The sequence below is a fragment of the Diceros bicornis genome, chromosome 22, assembly GCF_020826845.1.
Source record: "Diceros bicornis minor isolate mBicDic1 chromosome 22, mDicBic1.mat.cur, whole genome shotgun sequence".
NCBI lineage: Eukaryota > Metazoa > Chordata > Mammalia > Perissodactyla > Rhinocerotidae > Diceros > Diceros bicornis.
In genome coordinates this window covers 53,669,697-53,696,993 of record NC_080761.1, presented here as the reverse complement: position 1 = coordinate 53,696,993, position 27,297 = coordinate 53,669,697, and the positions used below count along the sequence as shown (strand labels likewise).

At 38.4% G+C, this 27,297-nt stretch overlaps 1 protein-coding gene across 5 annotated transcripts in view; it reads left to right on the top strand.

Moving 5' to 3' along the window:
- UBAP2 (ubiquitin associated protein 2) overlaps nucleotides 1-27,297 on the top strand; it is a 119,460-nt gene that overhangs the window by 35,435 nt on the left and 56,728 nt on the right. For all 5 annotated transcript variants that reach the window (XM_058565977.1, XM_058565974.1, XM_058565979.1 and 2 more), the window contains 4 exons: nucleotides 18,252-18,329; nucleotides 20,544-20,654; nucleotides 25,265-25,418; nucleotides 27,047-27,124. In XM_058565977.1, the coding sequence (XP_058421960.1) occupies nucleotides 18,252-18,329; nucleotides 20,544-20,654; nucleotides 25,265-25,418; nucleotides 27,047-27,124 (421 nt within the window). The remainder of the gene's footprint in view (nucleotides 1-18,251; nucleotides 18,330-20,543; nucleotides 20,655-25,264; nucleotides 25,419-27,046; nucleotides 27,125-27,297) is intronic.

Genomic DNA, 27,297 nt, shown 5'->3' with positions numbered 1-27,297 from the left:
GGTATTCTATATATAAAATCATGTTGTCTGCAAACAGTGAGAGTTGCTCTTCTTCACTGCCAGTTTGGATACCTTTCATTTCTTTTTCTTGCCTAACTGCTCTGGCCAAAACCTCCAGTACTATATTGAATAAGAGTATTGAGAGTGGGCACCCTTGTCTTGTTCCTGTTCTCAAAGGGATGGCTTTCAGTTTTTCCCCATTGGGTATGATGTTGGCTGTGGTTTGTCATAAATGGCCTTTATTATGTTGAGGTACTTTCCTTCTATACCCATTTTGTTGATAGTTTTTATCATAAATGGATGTTGGATCTTGTCACATGCTTTCTATGCATCTACTGAGATGATCATGTGGTTTTTATTCCTCATTTTGTTAATGTGGTGTATCACCTTGATTGATTTGTGGATGTTGAACCATTCCTGTGTCCCTGGTACAAATTCCACTTGATCACAGTGTATGATCTTTTTAATGTATTTTTGTATTCGGTTTGCCAATGTTTTGTTGAGGATTTTGCATCTGTGTTCATCAGTGACATGGGCCTGTAATTTTCCTTCTTTGTGTTGTCCTTGTCTGGCTTTGGGATCAGGGTGATGTTGGCCTCATAAAATGTGTTAGGAATTGTTCTGTCTTCTTCAGTTTTTTGGAATGGTTTGAGAAGGATCGGTATTAAATCTTCTTTGAATGTTTGGTAGAATTCTCCAGAGAAGCCATCTGATCCTGGACTTTTATTTTTTGGGAGGTTTTTGATTACTATTTCAATCTCTTTACTTGTGATTGGTCTATTCAGATTCCCTATTTCTTCTTGATTCAGTTTTGGGAGGTTGTATGAGTCTAAGAATTTATCCATTTCTTCTAGATTGTCCAATTTGTTGGCATATAGTTTTTCATAATATTTTCTTATAATCCTTTGTATTTCTGTGGTATCCGTTGTAATTTGTCCTCTTTCATTTCTAATTTTATTTATTTGAGTCTTCTCTCTTTTTTTCTTAGTGAGTCTGGCTAAGAGTTTTTCATTGTTGTTTATCTTCTCAAAGAACCAGCTCTTAGTTTCACTGATCCTTTCTACTGTTTTTTTGGTTTTACTTTCATTTATTTCTGCTCTAATTTTTAGTGTTTTCCTCCTTCTGCTGACTCTGGGATTTGTTTGTTCTTCTTTTTGTAGTTCTGTTAAGTGTAGTTTAAGATTGCTTATTTGAGATTTTTCTTGTTAAGGTGGGCCTGTATTGCTATGAATTTCTCTCTTAGGACTGCTTTTGGTGCATCCCGTGAGAGTTGGTATATGGTGAATTTTCATTTTCATTTGTCACCAGATATTTCTTGATTTCTCCTTTAATTTCTTCAATGATCCGTTGGTTGTTCAGTAGCATGTTGTTTAGTCTCCACATATTTGTCACTTTGCCAGCTTTTTTTTTTGTCGTTGATTTCTAGTTTCATAGCTATGCTCAGAAAAGACGCTTGATAGGACTTCAGTCTTCTTAATTTTATTGAGGCTTCCCCTATTTCCCAATATGTGGTCTATCTTTGAGAGTGTTCCAGTGCACTTGAGAAGAATGTGTATTCTGCTGTTTTTTGGTGGAGTGTTCTATATATATCTATTAAGTCCATCTGGTCTATTTTTTTTAATAGTTTAATTACACTGTTTCCTGGTTGACATTCTGTCTGGATGATCTGTCCATTGATGTAAGTGGGGTGTTGAGGTCTCCTATTGTTACGGTGTTGCTGTTAATATCTCCTTTTTGGTCTGTTAATAGTTGCCTTGCAACTTTCGTGCTCCTGTGTGAGGTACATATATATTTGTAAGTGTTATGTCCTCTTGGTGGAGTGTCCCTTTTATCATTATACACTGCCCCTGTTTGTCTGTCATTGCCTTTTTTATTCTCAAGTCTACTTTGTCTGATATAAGTATGGCAACATCTGCTTTCTTTTGTTTGCCATTAGCTTGGCGTATCATCTTCTGTACCTTCACCCTGAGCCTGTGTTTGTCTTTAGAGCTGAGATATGTTGCCTGGCATATTCCTGGCATATGTTCCCAGCATATTGTTGGGTCTGGTTTTTTAATCCATCCAGCTACTCTGTGTCTTTTGATTGGAGAATTCAATCCATTTATAATAGAGTGATTATTGATATATGAGGGCTTAATACTGCCATTTTATCACTTGCTTTCCAGTTGTTCTGTATTTTCCTTGTTTGTCATCCCGTGTATTTCAGACTGCCCATTCATTTTGGTGGTTCTCTATGATGGTTTTCTCAGTTTTCTCTTTATTTATCATTTGTGTGTCTTTTCTGATTATTTGTTCAATGGTTACCATGAGGTTTGCATAAAAGATCTCATAGATGAGATAGTCTGTTTTCTGATAGCCTCTTATTTCCTTAGTCTAAGCAGATTCCATCCCTTTCCTCTTCCCTGTCTAAGTTACTGTTGTTACAACTTATTCTGTTTTGTGTTGTTAGTTTGTGGTTAAAATGAAGTGATTATAGCTATTTGATGTTTTCCTTCCCTTTATCTTTAATGTTATAATTAAGTGTTAGCTAACCTGTTTTCTGATAGAGAGCTGCAATTTTCTGATGTTGTCTATTTATCTCCTCACTCAAGACTTTGTAAACTCTTTCGTTTTTTTGTCTTTCAGGTACGAGGGCCTTCTTCTTTTTTTTTTTTTTTAATTAATTAATTTATTTATTTATTTTGTGAGGGAGATCAGTCCTGAGCTAACATCCGTGCTTATCCTCCTCTTTTTGCTGAGGAAGACCGGCTCTGAACTAGCATCTACTAGTGTTATTGTAGTTCTTCATGATGTTTGATGAAGTGATCCTTTGCTGGCGCATTGTGGTAGTATTAGGTCGTGAATTCCGCCTGCCACTGATGAGGGTGTGTGGCAGGAGCTTTGTTTTCTGATCCCACCCCGTCTGCCAGAAGTTGTGCCAGTAGAGCTTCTCTGCATTTGCCTGTTGGCTGCAGATGCTTGGCCAGTCAGGCATGCACGAGCATTGTTTATGTGCTCCACTATTGTGTCGCTCTGGTGCCGGACCTCTGCATTCAGCAGGGGACCAGCCAAGCTGGTGCCCTAGGTGGGAGGCAAGAGGCACCTGCTTTCTTGTGTGGACTGCTTGTGCATGTGGGCGGCTTGGCTGAGCTGCTGTGCTTGGTGGGGGCTCCTTTGTGGGGGTTGAGCCACGCCAGTCAGTGGGAGTGTTCCCTCAGATGGGGCCACTGGGGCATGGTGGGCTCTCCCATGGGCTCTGCTACAAGTTGGAAAGCATTTGTGCGAGTCAGGCTGCACCCGCCTCCTCTTACAGTTGCACTGACTGCTGTGTGAGGACCTGCAACATACATTGCTATTGCTGGGGAGGAGAAGGAGTGCACTTGCCTAGTTCCAATGCTTCCTGGGGATCCAGTCCACCCTGCGTGGATCTCTCAGATGTCCTGTTGTGCTGTGCAGGGAATCCTCTGTTGGTTCATGAATGTCTGTTGAGTTGAACTTAGAGGGGAGAGACAACGGGAACAACTCATTCCACCATGATGCTGATGTCACTCTTGAAAGTATTTTCTAAGGAAACAACCTTAAATTGGGAGTGAGGGGATGGCTTTATTCCGTAAGATGTTTATTGCCCCATCAATGTCTAGTGGTAGAGGTGTTCTGAGATAACCTATGAAGGTAGCAGGATGGAAGAGAGAAGACCATGAGCTCTGTTGAATCTGAATAAACCTGGGTGTGGGCCCTGGGTCTGCCACTTTACCAATTAGATAAATTACTTAAGTGTCTTTGAACCTCAGTTTTTATAAAAAACATGCTTTGAGAAAGGTGTCAAGGGTAGTACACATAATTCCTGAATATCTTTCATCCAGGTCCCCCAGATGTTAATATTTTTGTTATGTTACTTTCTCCTTTTCTCCCTCCTTCTGCAAAGAGAAGCTATGCACAGCCTTTTCCCTGAACCTTTTGAGAGTAAGTTGCAGAAGTGTGCTTTTTTACCCCTAAATACTTTAGTGTGTGTTTTTTTTTCTTATTGATGGTTTAATAGTCTTTAACATTGTGAAATTTGGGGTTGTACATTTTTGTTTGTCCATCACCATATATATGTCTCCCTTCAGCCCTTGTGCCCATCCCCCACCCCCATTGCTTCTAGAACCACAATACAGTTTTCTCTGTCCATGTGTTGTTTTATATTCCACATATGAGTGAGATCATACAGTGTTTGTCTTTCTCTTTCTGGCTTACTTCATTTAACATAATACCCTCCAGGCCCATCCATGTTGTTGCAAATGGGACGACTTTGTCTTTTTTTATGGCTGAGTAGTATTCCATTGTATGTATATACTGCATTTTCTTGATCTAATCGTCAGTCGAGGGACACTTAGGTTGCTTCCACTTCTTGGCTATAGTGAATAATGCTGCAGTGAACATAGGGGTGCATCAGCCTCTTTGGATTGTTGATTTCAGGTTCGTTGGATAGATTCCCAGTAGTGGGATAGCTGGATCATAGGGCATCTCTATTTTTAATTCTTTGAGGAATCTCCATACCACTTTCCATAGAAGCTGCACCAGTTTGCATTCTCACCAGCTGTGTATGAGGGTTCCTGTTTCTCCACATCCTCTCCAACATTTGTTGCTTTTTGTCATGGTGATTCTAATTAGCCATTCTAATGGGTGTGAGGTGATATCTTAGTGTTGTTTTGATTTACTTTTCCCTGATGATTAGTGATGTTGAACATCTTTTCATATGCTTATTGGCCATCTGTATATCTTCTTTGGAGAAGTGTCTGTTCATTTTCTCTGCCCATTTTTTGATCGGGTTGTTTGTTTTTTTTGGTGTTCAGTTGTGTGATTTCTTTATATATTATGGAGATCAACCCCTGTCAGATGTATGTTTTGCAAATATTCTCTCCCAGTTGGTGTGTTGTCTGCTCATCTTGAGTCTGGTTTCATTTGTCTTGTAGAAGTTCTTTAATCTGATAAAGTCCCTTTTGTTTATTTTTTCTTTAGTTTCCCTAGTCTGGGTAGTCATGTCATCTGAAAAGATTCCTTAATGACGAATGTCAAATAGTGTGTTGCCTATATTTTCTTCTATGAGTTTTATAGTTTCAGGTCTCACCTTCAGGTCTTTGATCCATTTTGAGTTAATTTTTGTGAATGGCGATAGTAGATGGTCCAGTTTCATTCTTTTGCATGTGGCTGTCCGGTTTTCCCAACACCGTTTATTGAAGAGACTTTCCTTTCTTTTTTTTTTTTTTAAAGATTTTATTTATTTATTTATTTTCTCCCCAAAGCCCCAGTAGATAGTTGTATGTCATAGCTGCACATCCTTCTAGTTGCTGTATGTGGGACGCGGCCTCAGCATGACCGGAGAAGCGGTGCGTTGGTGTGCGCCCGAGACCCGAATCGGGCCGCCAGTAGCGCAGCATGCGCACTTAACCGCTAAGCCACGGAGCTGGCCCTCTCTTAACCTGTTTCATCTTGAAGTCTACTTTGTGTGATATGAGTATGCCAACACCTGCTTTCTTTTGTTTGCCATTAGCTTGAAATATTGTCTTCCATCCTTTCACTTTGAGCCTGTGCTTGTCTTTAGAGCTGAGATGTGTTTCTTGGAGGCAGCATATTGTTGGGTCTTGCTTTTTAATCCATCCTGCCTTTAGTGTGTATTTTTAAAAAAACAAGAATCTTCTTTTACGTAATCGCAGTACAGTTGTCAAAAATCAGGAGATCAGCTCATCTATTCTAATCTACAGATTGTATTCATATTTTCCCGATTGACCCAAAAATGTTTTTTTTAGCTATAGTTAAGTCCTTGATGATACATTGTATTCAAGTGTCAGTTCTCTTTAATCTCCTTTAATGTGGAACTTCCTCTAGTTTATGACATTGACATATTTGAAGAATGTAGGCCAGTTATTTTGTAGAATGTCTCCCAATTTCAGCTTGTCTGATATTTCCTCATGATTAAAAAGGGGTTATGCATTTTTGGTAGAAATACCACAGGACTCATGCTTCTCTGTTCGTAAGGCATCATATCATGATGTACAAGACATAGTTTGTCCTATATACTGGTGATCAGTTTTATCATTTGGTTAAAGTGGTGTTTCTATAGTATCACATGGAGAGATAAAAACTGTAGTTTTTTCAAATGTAAAATAGAGTATAATACTTCCTTTGCAGGATGGTTGTAAGGAATTAGAGATACCATAAGGTGTATTCAGGAAGTGGTAACCTTTACTCTTGCTGTATATTCCACATAAGTTATGAAGTGAGTATAATATTTGAAATTTAGATGGAAAATGCCTGATTCCTGATCAACTGAGAAAGGACCCAAAATTATAGTATATAGCACAACCATTAAAACATTTGAGAAAAAATGAGTAGTAGACTGTGTTAATAATGTTTGTCTTTGGGTGGTGAGCATAAGAATGATTTAAAAAAAATAATCCTTTCTCATTATATCTTCCAAAATTTTCTGCGTTGATAGATCCAACAGAAAACATTTGGCTCCACCAGAAAAGCTGTCAACACATTCTTCATTGTAAAAGAAGCTTAGCTCATTGTAAGCCGAGTGAATGGAAGAGAGATCTAGAGGAGGAGAGTCAGTGATGCTGCTTTTCTTGGCAAGACCTTTTTTCAGCTTGACAGTTGTTTGGTGGATGTTACTAGTGTTTGTCGTAGGAGGGGTGCACTAACCTTGCTCAGCTTTGAATTACCAGCTGATCTGCTTTTTCCTCTGATTTCACAAGCTGTACAGACTTCTTGACTCTTCCTAGATCGCAGCCTGGCAATTTTCCTATCGTACTCTAATGTATGTTTGGGGCTTTGTTTATTGACTATTTAAAGTAATTTTCTTCTTGACTGGGATAGTTGGCAAAGGAAAAAAATATTTAAAGTTCCGATTTAAAATGCTTTCTATTTCATTAGTGTGCTGTGCTAGCATTGCAGTACTGTATTTGTTCATCAGCTGTTAAGTGCATCAGCTGTGCTTTCAGAATTTATGTCTGGGTGATCTGTACCCTTTCAGGAATAAAGCAGATGACATCACTGAAGAGAAATGCAAAGAATCTTTCATTCATAGTACTTAAGCTGAAAAAGCCAAAACATGATAAATTAGTAACTGGTATTGACCTTCCATATGGTAACGACTAGTGACTTTACAGTCAGAAGTGGGTGGGTGAAACAGTATCAAAATGAAATATGGAGATATGTAGAAGCCCCAGACTGTTGCCTATTGCAAAGTGCTATTATTAGTGACCATTCTGCTTATAATCTTTAGTGTCAACTTGTGTTTGCGTGTTAATGTAAGACATTTTAATGGAGTCAGGGGAAGATTTCTTTGTTTCTGTAACTTGTGTGCATTTGGGAAGCACAGGCAGTTCTCAAGTTTAGCTGTTGCTGTTTGTGGCTGTTTTCCCCCTGCCCCATGACTTTCCATTGATCCCATACCCTTTGCAGAGAGACATCACAGCCAGAGCCCCTGGCTTTGGCGTGTCTTGCACTTTGACGTTTCTGTATATGCCGTGTTTCTGTCCAAAGTGTCTTGAACCAGGCACGTTCTTCTAGTACGTGTCACACAGCGAGTGAGTGAGTGTCCACAACTGCTCCATAATTTACTTTCATGGATTTTTTTCCATTTATCTTTTAATTTTAGCTCATGGTTGACATCTGTTTTTTCCCCTTTCTTTTCCTTTGCCCTTTCTTCTTGGCCTTCTTCCAGGGCTCCTTTTCTGATCTGCTGAAATTTTTTTCCCCTAATATTTTATTATGAAAATGTGCAAATACAAAGAGAAGTGGAAGAGTTGTACAGTGAGCACAGTTACCTTTTTGCTGTATTTGCTTTATCACATCTAACTAGCTATCTGTCATTCTTATTTTTTTGATGCATTTCAAAGTAAATTAAAGATATCAATGTACTTTACCCTAAACACTTTAGCATTCATGTCATTAATTAGAATTTAATATTTGTTTAGGTCTCTTTGTTTTTTTTAAGATGAAATTTACGTATCGGCACATTTCAAGTGTATCACGTCATTTTTTGTTGGATGTGTGTGTCTGTGTACCCGAGTTTCCTGTCAAGATACAGAATATCACCCTCATTCCAGAAAGTTCTGCTGGTTTTATTTTGTTTTCTTGGTGCAGACATTCTGCTTGCTTTAGGGTTCTGGTGATTTTCTTTATGTACTGCTGACTGCTTTCGCCTCGCCCCCAACTCTCATTGCCATGAGTCTTGCCATGAGAGTCTTTTCATTGCAGCCTCTCACAGGTTTCCCATAGCTCTAATGTGGATGTGCGTGTTCTCCCAGTTTCCCAGTCCTTGCACGTATTGTAGTCACTTTCCTAAGTCTTCAAGTATAAAATGACAGAAAAAACACATCGTCTTCCTTTACATCCCTTCCTTCTTATGGCAGCCGCACTAGCCTGGACCCTCATTACCACATTCTTAGACTGTTAAAATAGTGCCCTCCCTAGCTGGGAGGCAGCGTGATGGATGTACTGGACAGTGTACATCCCTGGTATTTAGGAGGGCTGTGCAGTCAACACCCAGCATAAAGTGTGAGTAAATTACTTAGGGGCACAGTACGGAGTTGAACTGGATTACTACCTCGCAGATCTTTTCTAGCAATAAAGGAGAAGCTCTACTTTATGATTTAGTAATTTTTTTTTTTTATAATTTTATTTTTGTTTATTTTTTCCCCCAAAGCCCCAGTAGATAGTTGTATGTCATAGCTGCACATCCTTCTAGTTGCTGTATGGGGGACGCGGCCTCAGCATGGCCGGAGAAGCGGTGCGTCGGTGCGCGCCCGGGATCCGAACCCGGGCCGCCAGCAGCGGAGCGCGTGCACTTAACTGCTAAGCCACGGGGCTGGCCCAGGTAGTAATTTTTATAATGGGAACTTTTTGATCTTATAGAAAGATAACTCTTAATGGAGGAAGAATTTTATGATGGTTGTTCACCAGATTGCTGTTGGCCCTATCCTGTATAACTTTTAATATGTTTTTCTCAAGTTTCCATGGATATTGCAAGGGTGTATATTTGGACATTTTCCTATGTTTGTGTGTATATACATATATATACCTTTATTTTGAAGCCACAGAAATTAGTTCATGCATATATTTTGCTTCTTTTCTTGCTTAATTGCCTAAGGACTTGCCTTAGACCCTTCAGTACACTGGCTAGAACAGACACCCTCGTTGTCTTGCACCAGTAGTGATGTTAGCTGTGGGTTTTCTGTAGTTGCCTTTATTAGGCTGAGGAAGTTCCCTTCTATTTCTAATTTAAGTCTTTTTATCATGAAAGGGTATTGGATCTTATCAAATGCTTTTTCTGTGTCTATTGAAATGACCATGTGGTTTTTATCTGTTACTCTGTTGATGTGGTGTATTACATTGTTCAGATGTTAAACAACTTGGCATTCTTGGGATAAACCTCCCTTGGTCATGGTGGATAATTCTTTTTGTGTGTTGCTGGTTTGCTAGGATTTTGTGGAGGATTTTTCATCCGTAGTGATAAGGGATATTTTTCTGTAGTTGTCTTTTCTTGTGATGTCTTTGCTTTTGGTATCAGGATAATACTGACTTCATAGAATGAATTAAGAGTGTTCTCTTCTCTGTTTTTTGGAAGAGTTTGTGAAGAATTGGTGGTTATTGTTAATTCTTTCATTGTTGGGTAGAATTTACCAGTTAAGCCATCTGGGCCTGGGCTTTTCTTTTTGGGAACTTTTTTGATGACTAATTCAATCCCTTTGCTTGTTACAGATTTTCAGTTTTTCTTGAGTTGCTTTAGGAATTTGTTGTTTCGTCTAGGTTATCTAATTTGGTGGCATACACTTGTTCATGGTATTCTCTTATAATTCTTTTTATTCCTCTAAAGTTGGTAGTGGTGGTCCCTATTTCATTCCTAATTTTGGTTACTTGAGTCTTCTCTCTCTTTTCTTTGTCATTCTAGCTAATGGTTTGTCAATTTTGTTCATCTCCTCCCTCTGCACCAAAGAGCCAAGTTTTGGTTTTGTTGGTTTTTCTCTGTTTCATTTATTTCTACTGTGATCTCTATTATTTCCTTCTCTGAAAAATTATTTTGGAATCACTATTTTGGAATAATTTTAAGATGTGCAAAAAAGTTGGAAAATGATACAGAGAGATCTCTATAGCATTCACCCAGCTTCCATTAACGTTAACATTTTACATTGTGTTGGCAAACTTTTTCTATAAAGTGGTCGAATTGCAAATATTTTATGCTCTGCATGCCACACATCTCTGTTGCATGTTCTTTGTTTTTGTTGTAACATTTTAAAAATGTTAAAACCTTTCTTAGCTGGCACACCATACAAAATCAGATCCCAGGCTATAGTTTGCTAACTTCTATCTTACATAATCATTGTCAAGACGAAGATAATAACATTGGCATAATATTATTAACTAAATATTGACTTTATTTGGGTTTCACTAGTTTTTCCACTAAAGTTTCTTTTTTGTTCCAGGATCCAATCCTTAGTCTCTTCTGATCTGTAACAGTTTTTCAGTCTTCCCTTGTTTTTCATGACCATCATACGTTTGAAGAGTATATTTATAAGTTTTTAAAATAATTAAATTGATTACTTATCATCCATCAAAGGTGAATAATTAATATTTTAAAAAACATCGTTATGAACTTAGGGATTTAAACATTTGATGAGTTTCGGTTATTTCTAGTTATTATCCTTTTTGAAGTTCAAATTATCCCATCATTGGCCAGTGCAAATCTCTTCAAGTTTCCTCCTGAGTGCTTTTTGACTTGGTCCTAGTAAGAAACTGGTATGATAAGATACTCCAGACTTATTTTGGACACTTCCTGCTTTGTACCTAGAATCAGCCATTGCTCTAAGGAACCCTGACATCTTTTAGTGGGAAATGGTATTTAGAGACCTCAATTTGGTAACTGATGATATTTATTGTTACTGGGTTGGTCATTGTTCATAGGTCTCTCCAGTGGACAGAATTATACTTGAGTATAAAGTCAGTTTTGTAGGCTGTAAATGCTAGGCTCATATTTCCTTTACTATATTGTCAGCCACCATTTATGCCATTACATAGCCAGCATTTTTTTTTTTTTTACTTTTTTTTTAAATTGATGTCTTAATAGTTTATAACATTGTGAAATTTTGGTTGTACATTATTGTTTGTCAGTCATCATATACACGTCTCCCTTCACCCCTTGTGCCCACCCCCAACCCCCTTGCCCCTGGTAACCACAATACAGTTTCCTCTGTCCGTGTGTTGGTTTATATTCCACATGAATGGAATCATGCGGTGTTTGTCTTTCTCTCTCTGGCTTATTTCACTTAACATAATACCCTCAAGGTCCATCTTTGTTGTTGCAAATGGGATGATTTTGTCTTTTTTTATGGCTGAGTAGTATTCCATTGTATGTATATACCACATCTTCTTTATTCAATCATCAGTCAAGGGACATTTGGGTTGCTTCCACTTCTTGGCTATAGTGAATAATGCTGCAGTGAACATAGGAGGGCATAAGCCTCTTTGGATTGTTTTTTTTTCTTTCGAGGAAGATCAGCCCTGAGCTAACATCTATGCCAATCCTCCTCTTTTTGCTGAGGAAGACTGGCCCTGAGCTAACATCTGTGCCCACCTTCCTCCACTTTATGTGGGATGCCGCCTCAGCATGGCCTGACAAGCGGTGTCTCGGTGTGCTCCCGGCATCCGAACCCGGGCCGCCAGCAGCGGAGTGCTGCGCACTTCACCACTATGCCACGGGGCTGGCCCCGCCTCTTTGGATTGTTAATTTCAGGTTCGTTGGGTAGATTCCCAGTAGTGGGATAGCTGGATCTTAGCGTATTTCTATTTTTAATTTTTTGAGGAATTTTCATACTGTTTTCCATAGAGGCTGCACCGGTTTGCATTCCCACCAGCTGTGTATGAGGGTTCCTGTTTCTCCACATCCTCTCCAACATTTGTTGTTTTTTGTCTTGGTGATTATAGCCATTCTAATGGGTGTGAGGTGATATCTTAGTGTTGTTTTGATTTGCATTTCCCTGATGATTAGTGATGTTGAACATCTTTTCATATGCCTATTGGCCATCTGTATATCTTCTTTGGAGAAGTGTCTGTTCATTTCCTCTGCCCATTTCTTTTTTTTCACTTTTTTTTTAATTGTGAAATTTTTGTTGTACATTATTGTTTATCAGTCACCATATAAGTTCTGCCCATTTTTTAATCAGGTTGTTTGTTTTTTTGTTGTTCAATTGTGTGAGTTCTTTACATATTATGGAGATTAACTTGTTGTTGGATATATGTTTTGCAACTATTTTTCCCAGCTGGTAGGTTGTCTATTCATTTTGATCCTGGTTTCATTTGTCTTAGAGAAGCTCATTAATCTGATGAAGTCCCACTTATAGCCAGCATTTTTGTTTATCTAGAGTAAGTTAGTCACTCTGCTAGAATTCAATAATTTGTCACCTGCTTTCTTCTATGTGACAGTTATTACATGGTTTTTCCTGTGACAGTGTTAATACAAGGCCACTTTATTTATAGCCTAAACAGTGTATTTTACTTGATAGAGATGGCCCTCAAGTGAAAAAATGATAATGTGGCGGCAGTCAGTGCTAGCCTGAAGGACAGGTTGGTTCACCCACTGTTTCAGGGTATAGCCTTTGGGACCCATGGTACCTGAATCAGCCGACAAGCGCCATCTGGAAGTTGCAGAGATTCCCCACCCCCTCCATTCCCCACCCCCCTCCTTTTGAAATAGTTGTACTATATCTACATATTCTGTTCAGGTACCCATTGTATACTTTCTCCCTTTAGCCATCATTTAGTTTTATTTCTACAATAGGTGTATGCTTAATAGTCACCATTCATACTTACATCAATGTCTCTAGTCATTTTGGTTGTCTAAAGCCAATGCTGTTTTTTATTCCTCAGGAAAGGCTCATGGGAATAATATTCCCTGCATTCTTTGCTGCTGGTAACAATTTATGCCCTTTATACTTGAGTATAAAGTCAGTTTTGTAGGCTGTAAATGCTAGGCTCATATTTTCTTTACTTGAGTATCTTAAATGTTACTTTATTTTCTTTTTGCACAAAGCACTGCTTTTGACAAGTTTATTGATACTCTCATTTCTTTCTCTTAGAAGTCTCTTGTCGTTTCTGCCTGTGTGTTCAATGGATGTTTTTGCTTTAGAACCCAGGCCTTTTACTAGAAAATGTCTCAGTGTGGGTTGTTATGGTTTAATATTCTCAAGTATGGTGTGTTTTCTTTCACATATTTAAACATTATTTTATTTGCTTTCCAGACATTTTTCTTGAATTTTAGTTTTAAGCATTTGTGCTGTTCCTTTCTGTCCTTTTCTTCCTCAGAGACTTGTATTTTCCACAGGTTCAGGTTAGGTCTTTTGCCTCTGTTTAATATTTGATGCTTCCTTTTCTCTTATTTCTTCTTATCTTTTCACTTCTCCTCTTTTTCGTTTTTAAAATTTCTTTTTTACTTTAAATATTTTCTTTTTTCTTTTTTTGGTGAGGAAGATTGGCCCTGAGCTAACATCTGTTGCCAATCTTCCTCTTTTTGCTTGAGGAAGATTGTCCCTGAGCTGACATCCGTGCCAGTCTTCCTCTGTTTTGCATGTGGGACGCCTCCACAGCCTGGCTTGATGAGTGCTGAGTAGGTCTGTGCCTGGGATCCAAACCCGCAAGCTCCGGGCCGCTGAAGTGGAGTTAAGAGTGTGTGAACTTAACCTCTATGCCACTGGGCCAGCCCCCATTACTTTAAATATTTTTCCCTTTTGCCTTATATTTCTCTTGAGGCATTAAATGTTAAAAGTTTATTGTTGTGTTCCTTCTAGTTTAGTCCTCATTTTCATTTCTGAATTAGAAAACCTTAGACATAAGTTATTCCTTTGTCTTATTATCATTTTCTTCACGCTCCGTATCTCAGTTTGTTTTGAATCAGAAGGTAGCAGCCTGGCTCTGTTCTCTAGGCACTTGGCTGGTGTGCTGTCATGGGTTAGCCGGGTAGTATCCTGCTCCGTATTCTTTTCCTCTTATAATAACTTTGTATGGGATTTGACCTTTGTTTTTCTATTGTTCATCTTTTCTTGAAATGAGTTTTCTTGGACTGTTAGACGGCCACATGGTGCAGATGGCTTTTCTAATTTCAGAGTGTTTCCTCTTTTCTGTGTTACTGTGTTGGCTTGCTCTCTGAGATTTCCTGGCCCTGTTCTCTTCCCCAACTGTGGACCTTTTTTCCATTTCCTGTAAATGTGGCTCAGTTTTGATTCTACTCTTAGTAGTTTCTCCTTATGGGAGCCCTACCTGGTTGATTTCGAGAGTTTATGATGGTAACTACTGCAGCCTCTTAAACCCTTTCTGGAGTGCTGGCACCTAGCTTGCTATTGGAGTCATGAAAACCCTATAGTGCCAGATGCTGTTCTCAGATAGGCCCACCTTGCTTTCCAGTGAGTACTTCTGGGCTACGTTGGGGTTTTCCTGTTAGACCAGTCAGACACCCCAGGGCTTGCCTCCATTTACTTCACAGGGCACAGATGGATACCATGCAGATCTTGTATCTGTTGGTGGTTTCTTCACCTGTTTGTATTTTGAAGTTTGTGAGGGATACTTTGTCGCCTAGTTTTGTTGTATATTGTTGTTCATGGGATTTTGGTTTTGCTGTAAAGTTGCAAGAGTAGTTTAGAGAACTCTCATACACCCTTTACCAGATTTTTAACATGCTGCCGCTTTTGCTCTGTCATATTCTTTTTTTCTGTATTTTTTATGTCCACACACACATGCACACACACACATTATTTATGGTTCTGAACCATTTGAGAATTTATTTATTTATTTTTTGAGGAAGATCAGCCCTGTGCTAACATCTGCCAATCCTCCTCTTTTTTTTTTTTTTTTTTGCTGAGGAAGACTGGCCCTGGGCTAACATCCGTGCCCATCTTCCTCCACTTTATATGGGACGCTGCCATAGCATGGCTTGCCAAGCGGTGCGTCGGTGCGCACCCGGGATCCAAACCGGCGAACCCTGGGTTGCCGCAGCGGAGCGCATGCACTTAACCGCTTGCGCCGCTAGGCCGGCCCCCATTTGAGAATTTATTAAATACATTTTTGCATTTTACCCTTTAAGTGTGTATTTCCTAAGAACAAGGATGTCCTATTATACAAATACAATTCCACTATCAAATTGTATAAATCTAACATTGCTACAGTGTTCTCTACAGTTCATGTTCCAGTTTTGTCAATGTGGAATTTTCAGTTATTTCAATAGTGTCAGTTACCCCAGTAATGTCCTTTGTAGCATGTTTCCCCCTTCCACTGTAGAATCATCACATATGCTGTTTGTTTGACATGTCTCTTTAGTCTCCATTAATCTGGAACAGTTCTTAGCCTTTCTTTGTCTTCCATAATACTGGCAAGTTTGAAGAAATACAAGCCAGTTATTATATAAAATATTCATCAATTTGAGTTTGATGTTTCCTCAGGTTGTGGATCTCTGATTGGAATACCACATATCTGATGTTGAGTATTTCTAGTACCACAAGGGAATCCCATGATGTCTACCTGCCCCTCATTGAGGATGTTGCATTTGATCACTCAGTCCAAGTTTTGCCCATTTTGCCTGATTTATTGTTACTGTGTTTCATCTAGCAACTAAAGAATAATCTTTGTGGGGACACTTTGAGACCATGTGCAAATAGCCTGCTCCTTATCAAAATTTTCCCCTTAGAATTAACATTCATTCATGATTCTTTTCAGAACTCGTCTTTACTGTGTTGGTTGCAAAATGAAGATAGTCCAGCTCCACTATTCCTCCTCCTTAGTCTTTTTTTAATCATTGCCATATTAGTATATTTTTAAAAGTTTACCCTTACTCTAGTGATCTAAGAAATAAAAAAGCAAATAAAGACCATTTTTCATTGTTTAAATTGGCCTTTTTTTTAAGTTGGAAAATTTTGAAGAAGCAGGCTTGTCTACACGGTGGAATATACATCTTAGCAGCCTTTGTGCAGTGTATTTTTGAGCACCTGGTATGAAACTCCTTTTAACAGTTTTCTAGACATTTCTTTGGCCAGTGGTTTCACATCTTTGTATTTATTCTCAGAAAGCTATCATGATGTATATGCAAATATGGGTGTAAGAATGGATCTTTGTAGTGTTTAGGTAGTAATGAAAAATTTGTAGAGTAAGTAAAATGCAGGACCTATCCATTGGAATTGTTATGTAGCCAAGAAACATTATGATATAGATACTCACAAATTGTGTTTGTGTGTGTGTGTCCCAGAAAGTAGTATGTTTAGTATTCTGTTTTTGATATCAGAGAAAAATATAAGTGTCAAAGAGTAGTTTTGGTACTAGAAGGTTACCTTGTGGGTCACTGTAATTTTCTCGTGGGTTGTGTGAAAATTCTGTAATCTAAGGAAATTTAATGGGAAATGATGAGCGTTAGTATGTTTGGATGAGAGCAAGGCTGAATGAATATGAGGAATGTACAATTTTGAGGTTTGAGACTCTGGGAGTCGAAGGTGTTGGTATTAGGGAAATGGGCAAAAATTAATCATGTAGGCATTCAGCAGCAGGGGTGTCAATGGTTTACTTTCATTCTTAAAAGGTCGCCATTACCCAAAACCCAAATGTGTAATGTGAAAGTGCCCCCTTCCCCTTTGGTTTTCCCTTTCACCTCATTCGGTTATTTCATGCCTCTGGTCCTTTGGCTTCAGCAGTGGGACTTCTCAGTTGGTTATGGGTCAGAGAAATGAGTGTCTGATCTGTAGGTAGCTGTAGTGAGAGTGTATGTAAGGCCCTTATGTGTACTGGGTAGGATTGAGGTAAAATTGGCAGCATGTGCACACACTGAGTTTCTGTACAGGCATCTTTCTGGGTGTATCTGCAGCAGTTAAACTGAGGTCACAGTGGGCATAGGCTGGGGTGATAGGATTGGCCGTTAGATTGGAGGGAACAGGCCAAAGCTGGCTGGAGCTGGTATAATCCACCACCCACACGGACTGGAAAGCCCTTGTGAAAAGTGTTTTTACAATGCAAAAAACACTAACAAAACTTCCCCACTGCCCCTCCTTGCTTTAGGTGAGATTATTTGAAATGAGTGTGTATTACAAGTTGTTTATTATTAGCTCCTTGTAGAGTTTTTTTTTCCCCCTAAGATCATTAACTATTTTAAGCTGTTTTAACTTCTTAAATATTTATGTTGGGAGTTAGTATAGATTTTAGCTAACAGGGGTAACTTTTTAAATAAACTGTTTTGGAGTAATTTTAGATTTGCCAGAAAGTTGCACAGAGGTAGAACAGAGTTCCTGCATAGCCCTCCCCTAGTTTCCCTGTTGTCGTAATCATGGTATCTTTGTCAAAGCTAAGAAACCAAATTGATATATTACTATTAACTTACTGCAGAAAAGAGTAACTGTTTTTTTATGCCTTTCTAATTTTTTTAAAAATTTTATTTATTTATTTATTTTCCCCCCAAAGCCCCAGTAGATAGTTGTATGTCATAGCTGCACATCCTTCTAGTTGCTGTATGTGGGACGTGGCTTCAGCATGGCCGGAGAAGCAGTACATCGGTGCGTGCCCGGGATCCGAACCTGGGCCGCCAGCACCGGAGCGCATGCACCTACCCGCTAAGCCACGGGGCTGGCCCATGCCTTTCTAATTTTTTATTGCCAAAAATATCACAAAAGGAAACCTCAAAAATTCAGTAATTTGATTTTTTTTTTTTTTAAAGGACTTTGAGTGAAAAAGGCAACTGGAGTTTTCTGCAAAGATGACTAATTTAGTGTTTGAAAGTGTTTTGTTTTTTGTTTTTTTTTTTAATACAAATTTTGTTAAATTAAAACCACCTTTTTATTGTGGTTAAAAATTTTTTTATTTAGATAAATACAGCCATTTCTCTTAAACTGACCAGAATACCTTTTTAGAGTTGACAGCAGAGGTTTTTTCCTTTTTGACAGCAAGGCTGGTTCTAAGCTTACGTCCTGGCGATTGTTTCCACTCCTTCCTGTTCTTCCACTTTTTCTTAGGCTTTTTACTCCCTTTCCCCGAGGCAAGGAAAATTCAAATGAGTCACATGGCCAATGAAGATGAACAAGAACTTGAGGTCATTTGGCCAAAGGAATGGGACCTTTAAGAGGTCCTTTAAGAATATAGTTAATCAATACTTCTGTTACCATAGTGCTGTATTGCTTGGGAGCATTTATCTGTTTGCACCAGATTTTGGCATCTGACTTATGTTTTTAGTGCTCAAATTTTTAACAGTTGTGTGTACTTTCCAGGCAACAGCTGAACAGATGCGTCTCGCTCAAGTGATCTTCGATAAAAATGATTCAGAGTTTGAAGCTAAAGTTAAACAGGTGTGTTCTGGCAAAGGATACTGTCATTTTTGTAATCTATTCTTATTGTGCTTAAAAGACAATTTCATTAGAGATTTTAATTTTAAAGAATGCTTCTTGCTTAGTCTCAACTAGTTGGATTTTGAACTTGTGATTAATATACCTGTATTGGTGACTAGAATGAAGGAATTGAATATGTTCATCCTTTTAGCAGTAGAATCTTTCTGAGTTACTGGTGTTACATGCGAATAAAATAATGAGCTAGATATTTGTGAAAACACATTGACATTGTCTATACCTGTGTGTAGAAAGTATATTTAGTATTTGGCAAGTTCTCAGAAAATTTTGTTTAATGTTAAGGAAGAGCTGAATCCTACATGGTGGTGATGCCAAACATATGTTGGAAAAGTATAAAATTAAATTTTAGGGTGATGTCTTCATTTAGAACTTTAATGAGAGGCCTTTTTGATAACATAATCTTAATTTCAAATCCTCCTTTCCTGATAAGACTTCTTTTCCCTTCAGGGTTCTAGAAACCAAGCCATATCCCTTAACCTCGGTCCAGCCTTTGGTAGAGGTCTACCAGTAATTGTTCCTTGGAACCAACGTCCCACAGTGAAGTCTTTAGCCCTTTACTATGTAAACTCTTTGTTCTTACTTATGGTTGCTGTTATCAGGCTAATGGTAGTATTTTTGGAAAGCTACAAAAAGGATTTATTAAAAATTACAGGACTCATTCTCTGGAATGAGGTTTATGTACAGTGTGAGACATACTTCCACATATTATACTGCCTTTTATCTGAATAGCATAGCAGATACACAAGAAAGAACACGTCCTGGAGTTCACAGTTTTTTTTTTTTTTTAATTTTTTATTTATTTATTTTTCCCCTAAAGCCCCAGGCGATAGTTGTATGTCATAGTTGCACATTCTTCTAGTTGCTGTATGTGGGACGCGGCCTCAGCATGGCCGGAGAAGCAGTGCGTCTGTGCGCGCCCGGGATCCGAACCTGGGCAGCCTGCATCGGAGCGCACGCACTTAACCGCTAAGCCACGGGGCCGGCCCGGAGTTCACAGTTTTAAGTTTTAACTTTAGTTCTGTCTCTTACTAATCCAGTCACTGGAGGAATCTTGATACTTACTGTGCATCTTAACAATTGCGTTTGACAGGTATTGGGTTAGTACAGATCATTGATAAAGACCTGACATTATCAGTAGATATCCAGGGATCAAAGCACTGGAAAGCCGAAGAGTGTGTAAAATGTCTGCTGCGTAACACAAGGAGCAAACCAGAGAGAGACAACAGTGCAGTGCAAAGAGCTGTTTTCGTGAGATCAGGAGACCTGGATTCCAAGTGGGCTTTGCTGTGAATTTGTTTTTTGACCACAGACAAATCACGTCAAGTGTTGGGGTAGAACTATGTTGAAGCGCAGCTAGTACATGCTAAAATAGTTACGTGTAGTTAAAACACAGCGGGTACTTAAGTCACACATTTGTTCACTGATCTTTGAGAAAACTGTATTGTGTCTAATCTGTGATCGTTCCTTGTGATGAAAATATTAAATAGGTTATTCTTCCTTGTTAAAGAGAATGGACCAAGGAGATTTCTTTGATTATTTCAAACATAGCACCTTGTTGAAGCTGCTTGAGAACATAGTATGTCTAGGAGTGAGTTTGTGAAAGCTGCAGAATTCCACTTGTGAGACCTGAGGGTGTTAACAATGTATTATGTATGAGGAGTGTTCTAATCCAAGCAGTGGTAGCCCATGTAGGGAACGTTGTCCTGTGCAAAACAGTTGGATGGGATGTTCTGTTAATGGTGGCCACATACCCTTGGTCTTTGGGAAATATATAGTCCCACTTAATATTTGAGTAGTTCAGAATTTTGGGAATCTCAGGCTACTTAACTAAGTTTGAGTAGTCAGATAGCCAATCCTGAGTATTCTGAGAATGTTGGTATATACATATGTGTGTGTTGCTGATTAATAATCTGATACTTGGTCAGCTTGCAGGAGGGTTGATTTGTAGGTTGATTCTGCCAGTATTGGTGAAAAGACATGGGGTGGCCACAAAAAATGGGTAAACCTGTTTGTTCTTGGTTTTTAAGCTCAGAATCTGGAAGAGGCCCTCTTCATGTGGAAGGATTGCGTAATTTCTGTCTTATATAGAAGAATCTTAAAATTAATATCAAGTGCCATTTCTGGGTCCTCCTAACCATTTTCTTATAATTTCATCAGCTTATGGAAGTGACAGGAAGGAATCAGGATGAGTGCATAGTGGCCCTTCATGACTGTAATGGAGATGTGAACAAAGCTATCAATATATTGCTGGAAGGGAATTCAGACACAGTAAGTATTATTAATTGATTTGCAGCGGTAAGATTTGTCTCCAATTCCATACTGCATTTTCAGCTTCACCTTATTTGGGGGTAGGGTGGGGGTGGTGGGGATATCGGTGACATTCCATATTTGTTTTAAGACCAGAAAGAATGCTAACCTGAAATGACTGTTTTTGTTATGTATGGTTTCTTCGTGAAGTCCTAGAATCTGAAGACTTGAAAGAGAACTTGATCTTCTAGTTACATAGTTTCCAAAATTCTCTGGGCCTGTGGACATTTTCACCACCTGAAAAACTTCTCTTGGCTCCACTGCTCATGTTTCTTCATCTCAGTTGTCACCTCTTACCGCTCCTTATGTCTCTAGACTAACAGAACCAGGATTTGCTGGTATATCTATTTACTAGTGTCTCTATATTCTATAGACACATTTTCATGGCAGTTTGACAGATAGATAAAATAAGAAAAAGGATTTTATAGCTTAGTGAAGTTTGAGGAATTTGCAGGAACACTGGAGCTCATCCCTTTTATTTTAGGCAGGAAGCAACTTAAAGCCACACCAGATGGTTGTCAGCCGTCACCTTTTGATTTCTATATGGAGCTTGCACAATATTTCATTTGTATTTTTAAATTGAGCAGACCATTTCGGAGCAGAAATTTGTTTTAAAACAAATAATGATTTACCTAAAAAGGAGTACAGAGATGAACACATCAAAAAATACCTTACTTGTCAGTGTTCAGGTTTCATCAGGTTCTCATTTTTAGGATAGGCTGCAATAGGGACAGGCTGTATAAATATGAGCTGCTGTGACAAGCTCAAAAGTAAAATGTGTATCTTTTTATTTAATATGAAACAAGCAGAATGAATGTTGTAATTGTAAAAATTAGATAATTGGGAAAAAATTTCACTCTTTGAGTGTAGCAGTATCTATGGGTAAAATTCCATGCAAGATAACACTGGTCCACATGATAAACTACTAAATATGTCAGTTCATTGGGAAATATATCATGTTAAGTGATGAAATAAAATTCTGAATAGTTTTGTTTGCGGACACTTAGGCATGTATTTGCTGGATTTTATAAGACATGGGGAATGTGTTTACCTCATTGCTAATAGATGTAGTGTAGAATGGCTCTCGGTTATTTTCAAAATGAACTGAAGGGCTTAGCTGCCCTCTTTATAAAAAAATGTATCACTGTGAATAAATGAAGTATTTCCAGATCGTTAATTGGAGGACGTATTTTCTTTTTTATGGTAGACATAGGCTGGATTCTGCTTTCTGTTGTCTTTCCTTTAGCTCCAGATTTCATTCCTTTTCTGTGGTAGTTGGTGAATTTTTAAGTCTTACATGAATGTCCAGTTCTCTCTCGGTTTTATTGAGTTTTAACTTCCTCTCATTTGGGACTGAACCTAACGGAGGTGGTTTGGGCTGATGTTACATGAAGAATGTCTCTTTGGCTACCTCTTGAACCTAGAAATCACATCGTGGGGGCCAGATCTGGCTTGTTGTTTTCTTCAAAGGTAGAAAAATAGCAAATTAGGACACAAAAGGCATGTACTTGTTTGGAGGTGAGAAAGCTGTGGGGAAGTAGAGAGGCAAGTGGAAAGTCTTTTAGAAAGGACTGATTTGATGAGGATCGCTCTGTGGTGTGTCTTGCAGAATGTTTGCCTTTTCTTTTACCTGGTTGCTGTCTGCAGCAGCCGTGGCTAACCAGCTGTAAGGAATATCTTCCTTTGGCTGGGGTAGAGTTAATTGGAGTGGGGATGCTAGAGTGTAAACACCATAGGGTTGCTAGGAGCCAGAACATTTAAAATAAGCCATGAAAACAAATAAATCTTGTCCTGTTGGCAACCCTATTTTGTGCTAGAGTCTTCTGAAACAAAATTATTATTTTGAAAAAATGTTAAGTGGAATTGTCCATGATATTTTCAGGATGAGTTTGCCTTTCTCATGTAAGAGTAGCTGTCACAAAGGAAACCACTGAACGTGATCCTAAGTACTGAACTTTTCGTTTCATCATGATGCTATTTTGAGTGACAAAATAGTTTTGAAATATCAGTCCTTTGTATTAATGTACTATTTTTTTTTTTTTAGTAAGCTGTTGTGTTGTGTAGTTCCTGGAAAATAGGAAGGGATAGGAGAGTGATTTTGAGTGAGCTGGCCTGGAAAGCTGCTTTTTTGATTACTAAATGTAGTGTCTGGGAGGACCATTCCTCTTAGAGTTTCTTCAGACCTGTCTTACAAGTAGCAATATACAGATGACAAAGGTTACCAGAAATTCTGTTGAAAACCCTTTGTAATTATTTGATTCACTTTGAAAGCCTGTGTGTGTGCTTGCAAATGTGCAATATTCTCTTTAGCATTTACTGTGGTGTTTGACCAATTGCCAGTTAAAGATTCCTTTCCCTACTTTCCCCTGCAGATAAGTTCTTGTTAGTCTTTGTGGTGTTCACAAGCCAAGACTTGCTTTAGGGTATCCTTTGCCGAATGAAATGAGGTAGGATGTTTCTGTCTCTCAGATGTTTTACATAGAGAGTCTGTCCCTTCATAATAATTGTATACTTTTAGATCTGGCCATGTAAAGACATAAATTGTGTGTGTATATGCACTTTGTGCTGACTCTACTATGTGTAATTATTTTTTCCAGGACCTCTGGAATTTACTTTTTGTCTTATTGCCCTAAGAGAATAGGATTCTATCTTACATCGTTGTCTTATTTATTCATACTAGTGAATGTAATAAATTGAGTTTTCACACTGTGGATTTTTTTTTCTGAAATAAATAATCTTTATTGTTTTCTGTAATTAAAAAAGCAATGCAGAACAATAAAAAAGTTAAATCGAGTTAAACGTCCTCACTTAGATAACTACTTCTAAATTTCTTTGGTACACAGGCTCCTGTTTAAACTAAAAAATGTAGTCCTGCTTTATACTGTGTTTGCTGATAGCTTGCTTCACTTATATCGTGGATCTCTTCCTACAGACACCTGGATAACTCTTTAAATGGTTACATACTGCCCCCTAAATGGATGTTATAGAGTAGATAGTCTCTTAAGCCAGATATTTGAGGAATTTTCTCCCCTTTTGTTCTGCTAATCATTGTCTGTATATAAATGTTGCACAATTATCAGATTATTTCCTTGAATAAAGACCTAGAAGTAGAATTGCTGGATCAAAAGCTGTGAACTAGTTAAAATTTGGATACTATATCCAGGTAGACTTCCAGGAACGTTAGAATAGATGCATGCTAGAACTAGAACTGAGAATACCTGATTATTCTGCCATAACTATTGGGTGTCAATTTTTAAGATCTTTATCAAAGCTCAGAGGTGTAAAATAACTTGTTCTAATTTGTATTTTTTCACATCCAGTCATTTTATTTTATTTTTATTTTTTTTTAAAGATTTTATTTATTTATTTATTTTCCCCCCAAAGCCCCAGTAGACAGTTGTATGTCATAGCTGCACATCCTTCTAGTTGCTGTATGTGGGACGCGGCCTCAGCATGGCCAGAGAAGCAGTGTGTCGGTGCGCACCGGGATCCGAACCCGGGCCGCCAGCAGCGGAGTGCGCGCACTTAACCGCTATGCCACGGGGCCGGCCCACATCCAGTCATTTTATATGTAACTAAATATATGCGTCATTCAGAGGTTTGCAGATGTTGAAAAAATTCCTTTTAAAAAAGTGTTTTAAATCTGGCCTCCACCACTTTGGAAATAATTCAGCTGTATCTCTTTAATTTTAGTTTATTAATTTGTACTGCTTCTGTTTATTTGGATATACAATGTTAAAAATTTTCTTTTTTTCTTAAGATTTTTTTAAAGCTTAAAATACTTATTTCTCTTATTTTGGGATTGAACCACTTCAGATCCCTTGTGAAATAAGGTAGATTATGAAAAAGTAAATAGAAACCAACGGGCCAGTTTTAGGATTTCCCAGTAATATATCCTGATTGATATCACTGATATTCACAAGAACATAGTGTCTCATTCTTTTCTCAGCAATTTATCTATATACGATTTGATTTTATTTGGTTCACCATTGGAGGAGAGGGGGAGAAGGGCCATTCTGTGAATCATTTGACTTCTCATTAGAACAAGTCTTTGAGGTTGAAATTTTGGGTACTTACTTTAAAGGAAAAAAAACTAACCCCAATTTTTTTTGTCTACCGTTAAAAATTTTTTAGATGGTTGCTTTGGATAACTGAATAGGAAAAGTTGTATTCCTGAGGTTTTAGGGCATCATTTTATGTAATTGTCTAGTCTTTGAGCTAATCTGTGTATTAATAGGTTGAAGGCCTACTACTGAGGTAGGTGGGGGTGGCATAGAGTGGGAGCTTGGGAAAATGACGTTTACTTTATTCTTAAATCAGCATGGGAAAAGGCTCTGTGGTGGGACAACGTAAAGTATGTTGTCAGTTCAGCTAGTTGCTGAATCTTTTGTGCTCTATATAGCAACAGGAACTTAGCAAGAGGTTTGCTGTCTTTATCATCAGAAAGTAGAACTCTATGGAAAAGAATTAAAATGGTAGGCAAGCAAGCGTAGATAATTAGGTTTGAAAGATACATGCACGCACCTTTGATGATCGTACATACTTTGAATGACAACTCTTATCTTTGATAGACTTCATGGGAGACTGTAGGGGGGAAGAAGAAGAATTTCGGGAAAGAAAGTTCAGAAAACAAAGAGAATAGAGAGAAGAGAAGTGAGAGAGAAGTAAGTCGCGGACGGGGAAACAACAACCGGAAAGGAAGAGGTGGCAATCGTGGGAGAGAATGTAAGTACAGACCTTTATCCTCAACTTTTTTGTGTGTGTGAGGGGATCAGCCCTGAGCTAACATCTGCCAATCCTCCTCTTTTTTTGCTGAGGAAGACTGGCCCTGGGCTAACATCCGTGCCCATCTTCCTCCACTTTATATGGGATGCCGCCACAGCATGGCTTGCCAAGCGGTGCATCGGTGCGCACCCAGGATCCGAACCGGCAAACCGCAGGCCGCCACAGTGGAGCGCACATACTTTACTTTACTGCTTGCGCCACCGGGCTGGCCCCTATCCTCAACTTTTTATTACGAAAATTTTCATGCATACTGGAAAACTGGAAGAGTAGTCCAATGATTGCCCATAAATTCACTTCCTCCATGCAATATTGGTTATTATAGTTAACACTTAGTAGTGAGCTACAACTACACAGTTCGTCAGCATCCTTACTGATGCAGTTTCGTATCAGCACCAACCTCGGCTGTAGGTAGGTAGTTGTGTTGTGCATCTTAAGACTGCCTGCTGTTATGAATCAAGTGCATCCTCTGATTTTAAGGGAGATTTTTCATTCATTGACAGATGAAGCTGTTTATTGTTCCCCACTTATGGATACTTACTGTATAGGTTAAGAGGAAAGTTGCTGAATAGGGAAGATTTTCTCAGTACTTTCCATTTGACCCAGGTTTTGGCATCATTTACCCAAAACAACACTACCTGCTGTGCAGACATACCAAAGTAGATAAATTGTGAATGAATAAAATGTAAATATTTAACATATCACCTTAGAGACTTTTGCTAGTTTATTTATTCCACAGATATTTATTGAGTACTTACTATGTAGCATGTACTCTTATAGGCATACAGCAATGAATAAAACAGATAGAAATCTTTGCCCTCCTAAAACTTACCTTTTAATGGAGGTAGAGTGAGATGTAACAATAAAAAAGGGAATTAATGTATTTCATATTAATATTATAATATTTTAATGGTGTTATGCAGAAATTATGCTATGGGGAAAAACCAAGGCAGAGAGATGGGGATTATAGGGAGGGATCTGGCAAATTTAAATGGAATGGCCAAGGAAGGCTTCACTGACGACTCGTGGGAGGTAAGCCGTGAAAGAAATGAGGGGAGCAAGCTGTGCCACTGTCACTCATAAAATTTCTGTATTATGTAATTCATATCAGTACAGGGATGAGGAGGAGAAAAGATTGTTGGCATCTTCTGGACAGCATCCTGGAAAAATCTGCCTCTAACGCTGATTTTCCCAATGACTCGATATTTCCTTGGCATTGCTATTTTGCTATTCTATACCTTTCCAGGCTTTGAGCCTAAGCAGTGAGCAAATTTTGGGGTGCATTACATAGTTGCATAATAAGGGGGGTTTTCTGAAGCAAACTTACTTTAAGGGAGGGCAAATCTAAATAGAAGAAGAAGTGGTATGTCATTGTAATTTCTTTTCAGAATTTTCACTGAATTAAGCAAGATGTGCTGTCATTGAGTTTTTGAGCCTCTCTTGTTTGGTTTTGATTTTTCTGTTTTTCAAACCCTGTGGTTAAATTTTAGCCTTTTAAAAAAATCTTTTTGTCCTTGTCTTTAGTAGCTCTCTGGTATGATTATGATAAGGGGTGCTCTTTTCTTCCTTAGTTAGAGGCGAAGAGAATGGAATTGATTGCAATCAAGGGGACAAGACTTCAGACCGTGGCAAGCGGGCCCGTGGTAGAGGTAAGGGAATAAGAGGAGGGAGGTGTTTGTGACCAGAAGGAGAGGTGGGCTATTGATATTCTGGGCTCTAAGGTATGGCAGGGTGCTCTGAAAGAAGGATTGATCTTCTGAAATCTTCTGATTTGTTTACTGATGCTTATAAATGAAGTGTTTGGGTTATGTAATTTTTTTGT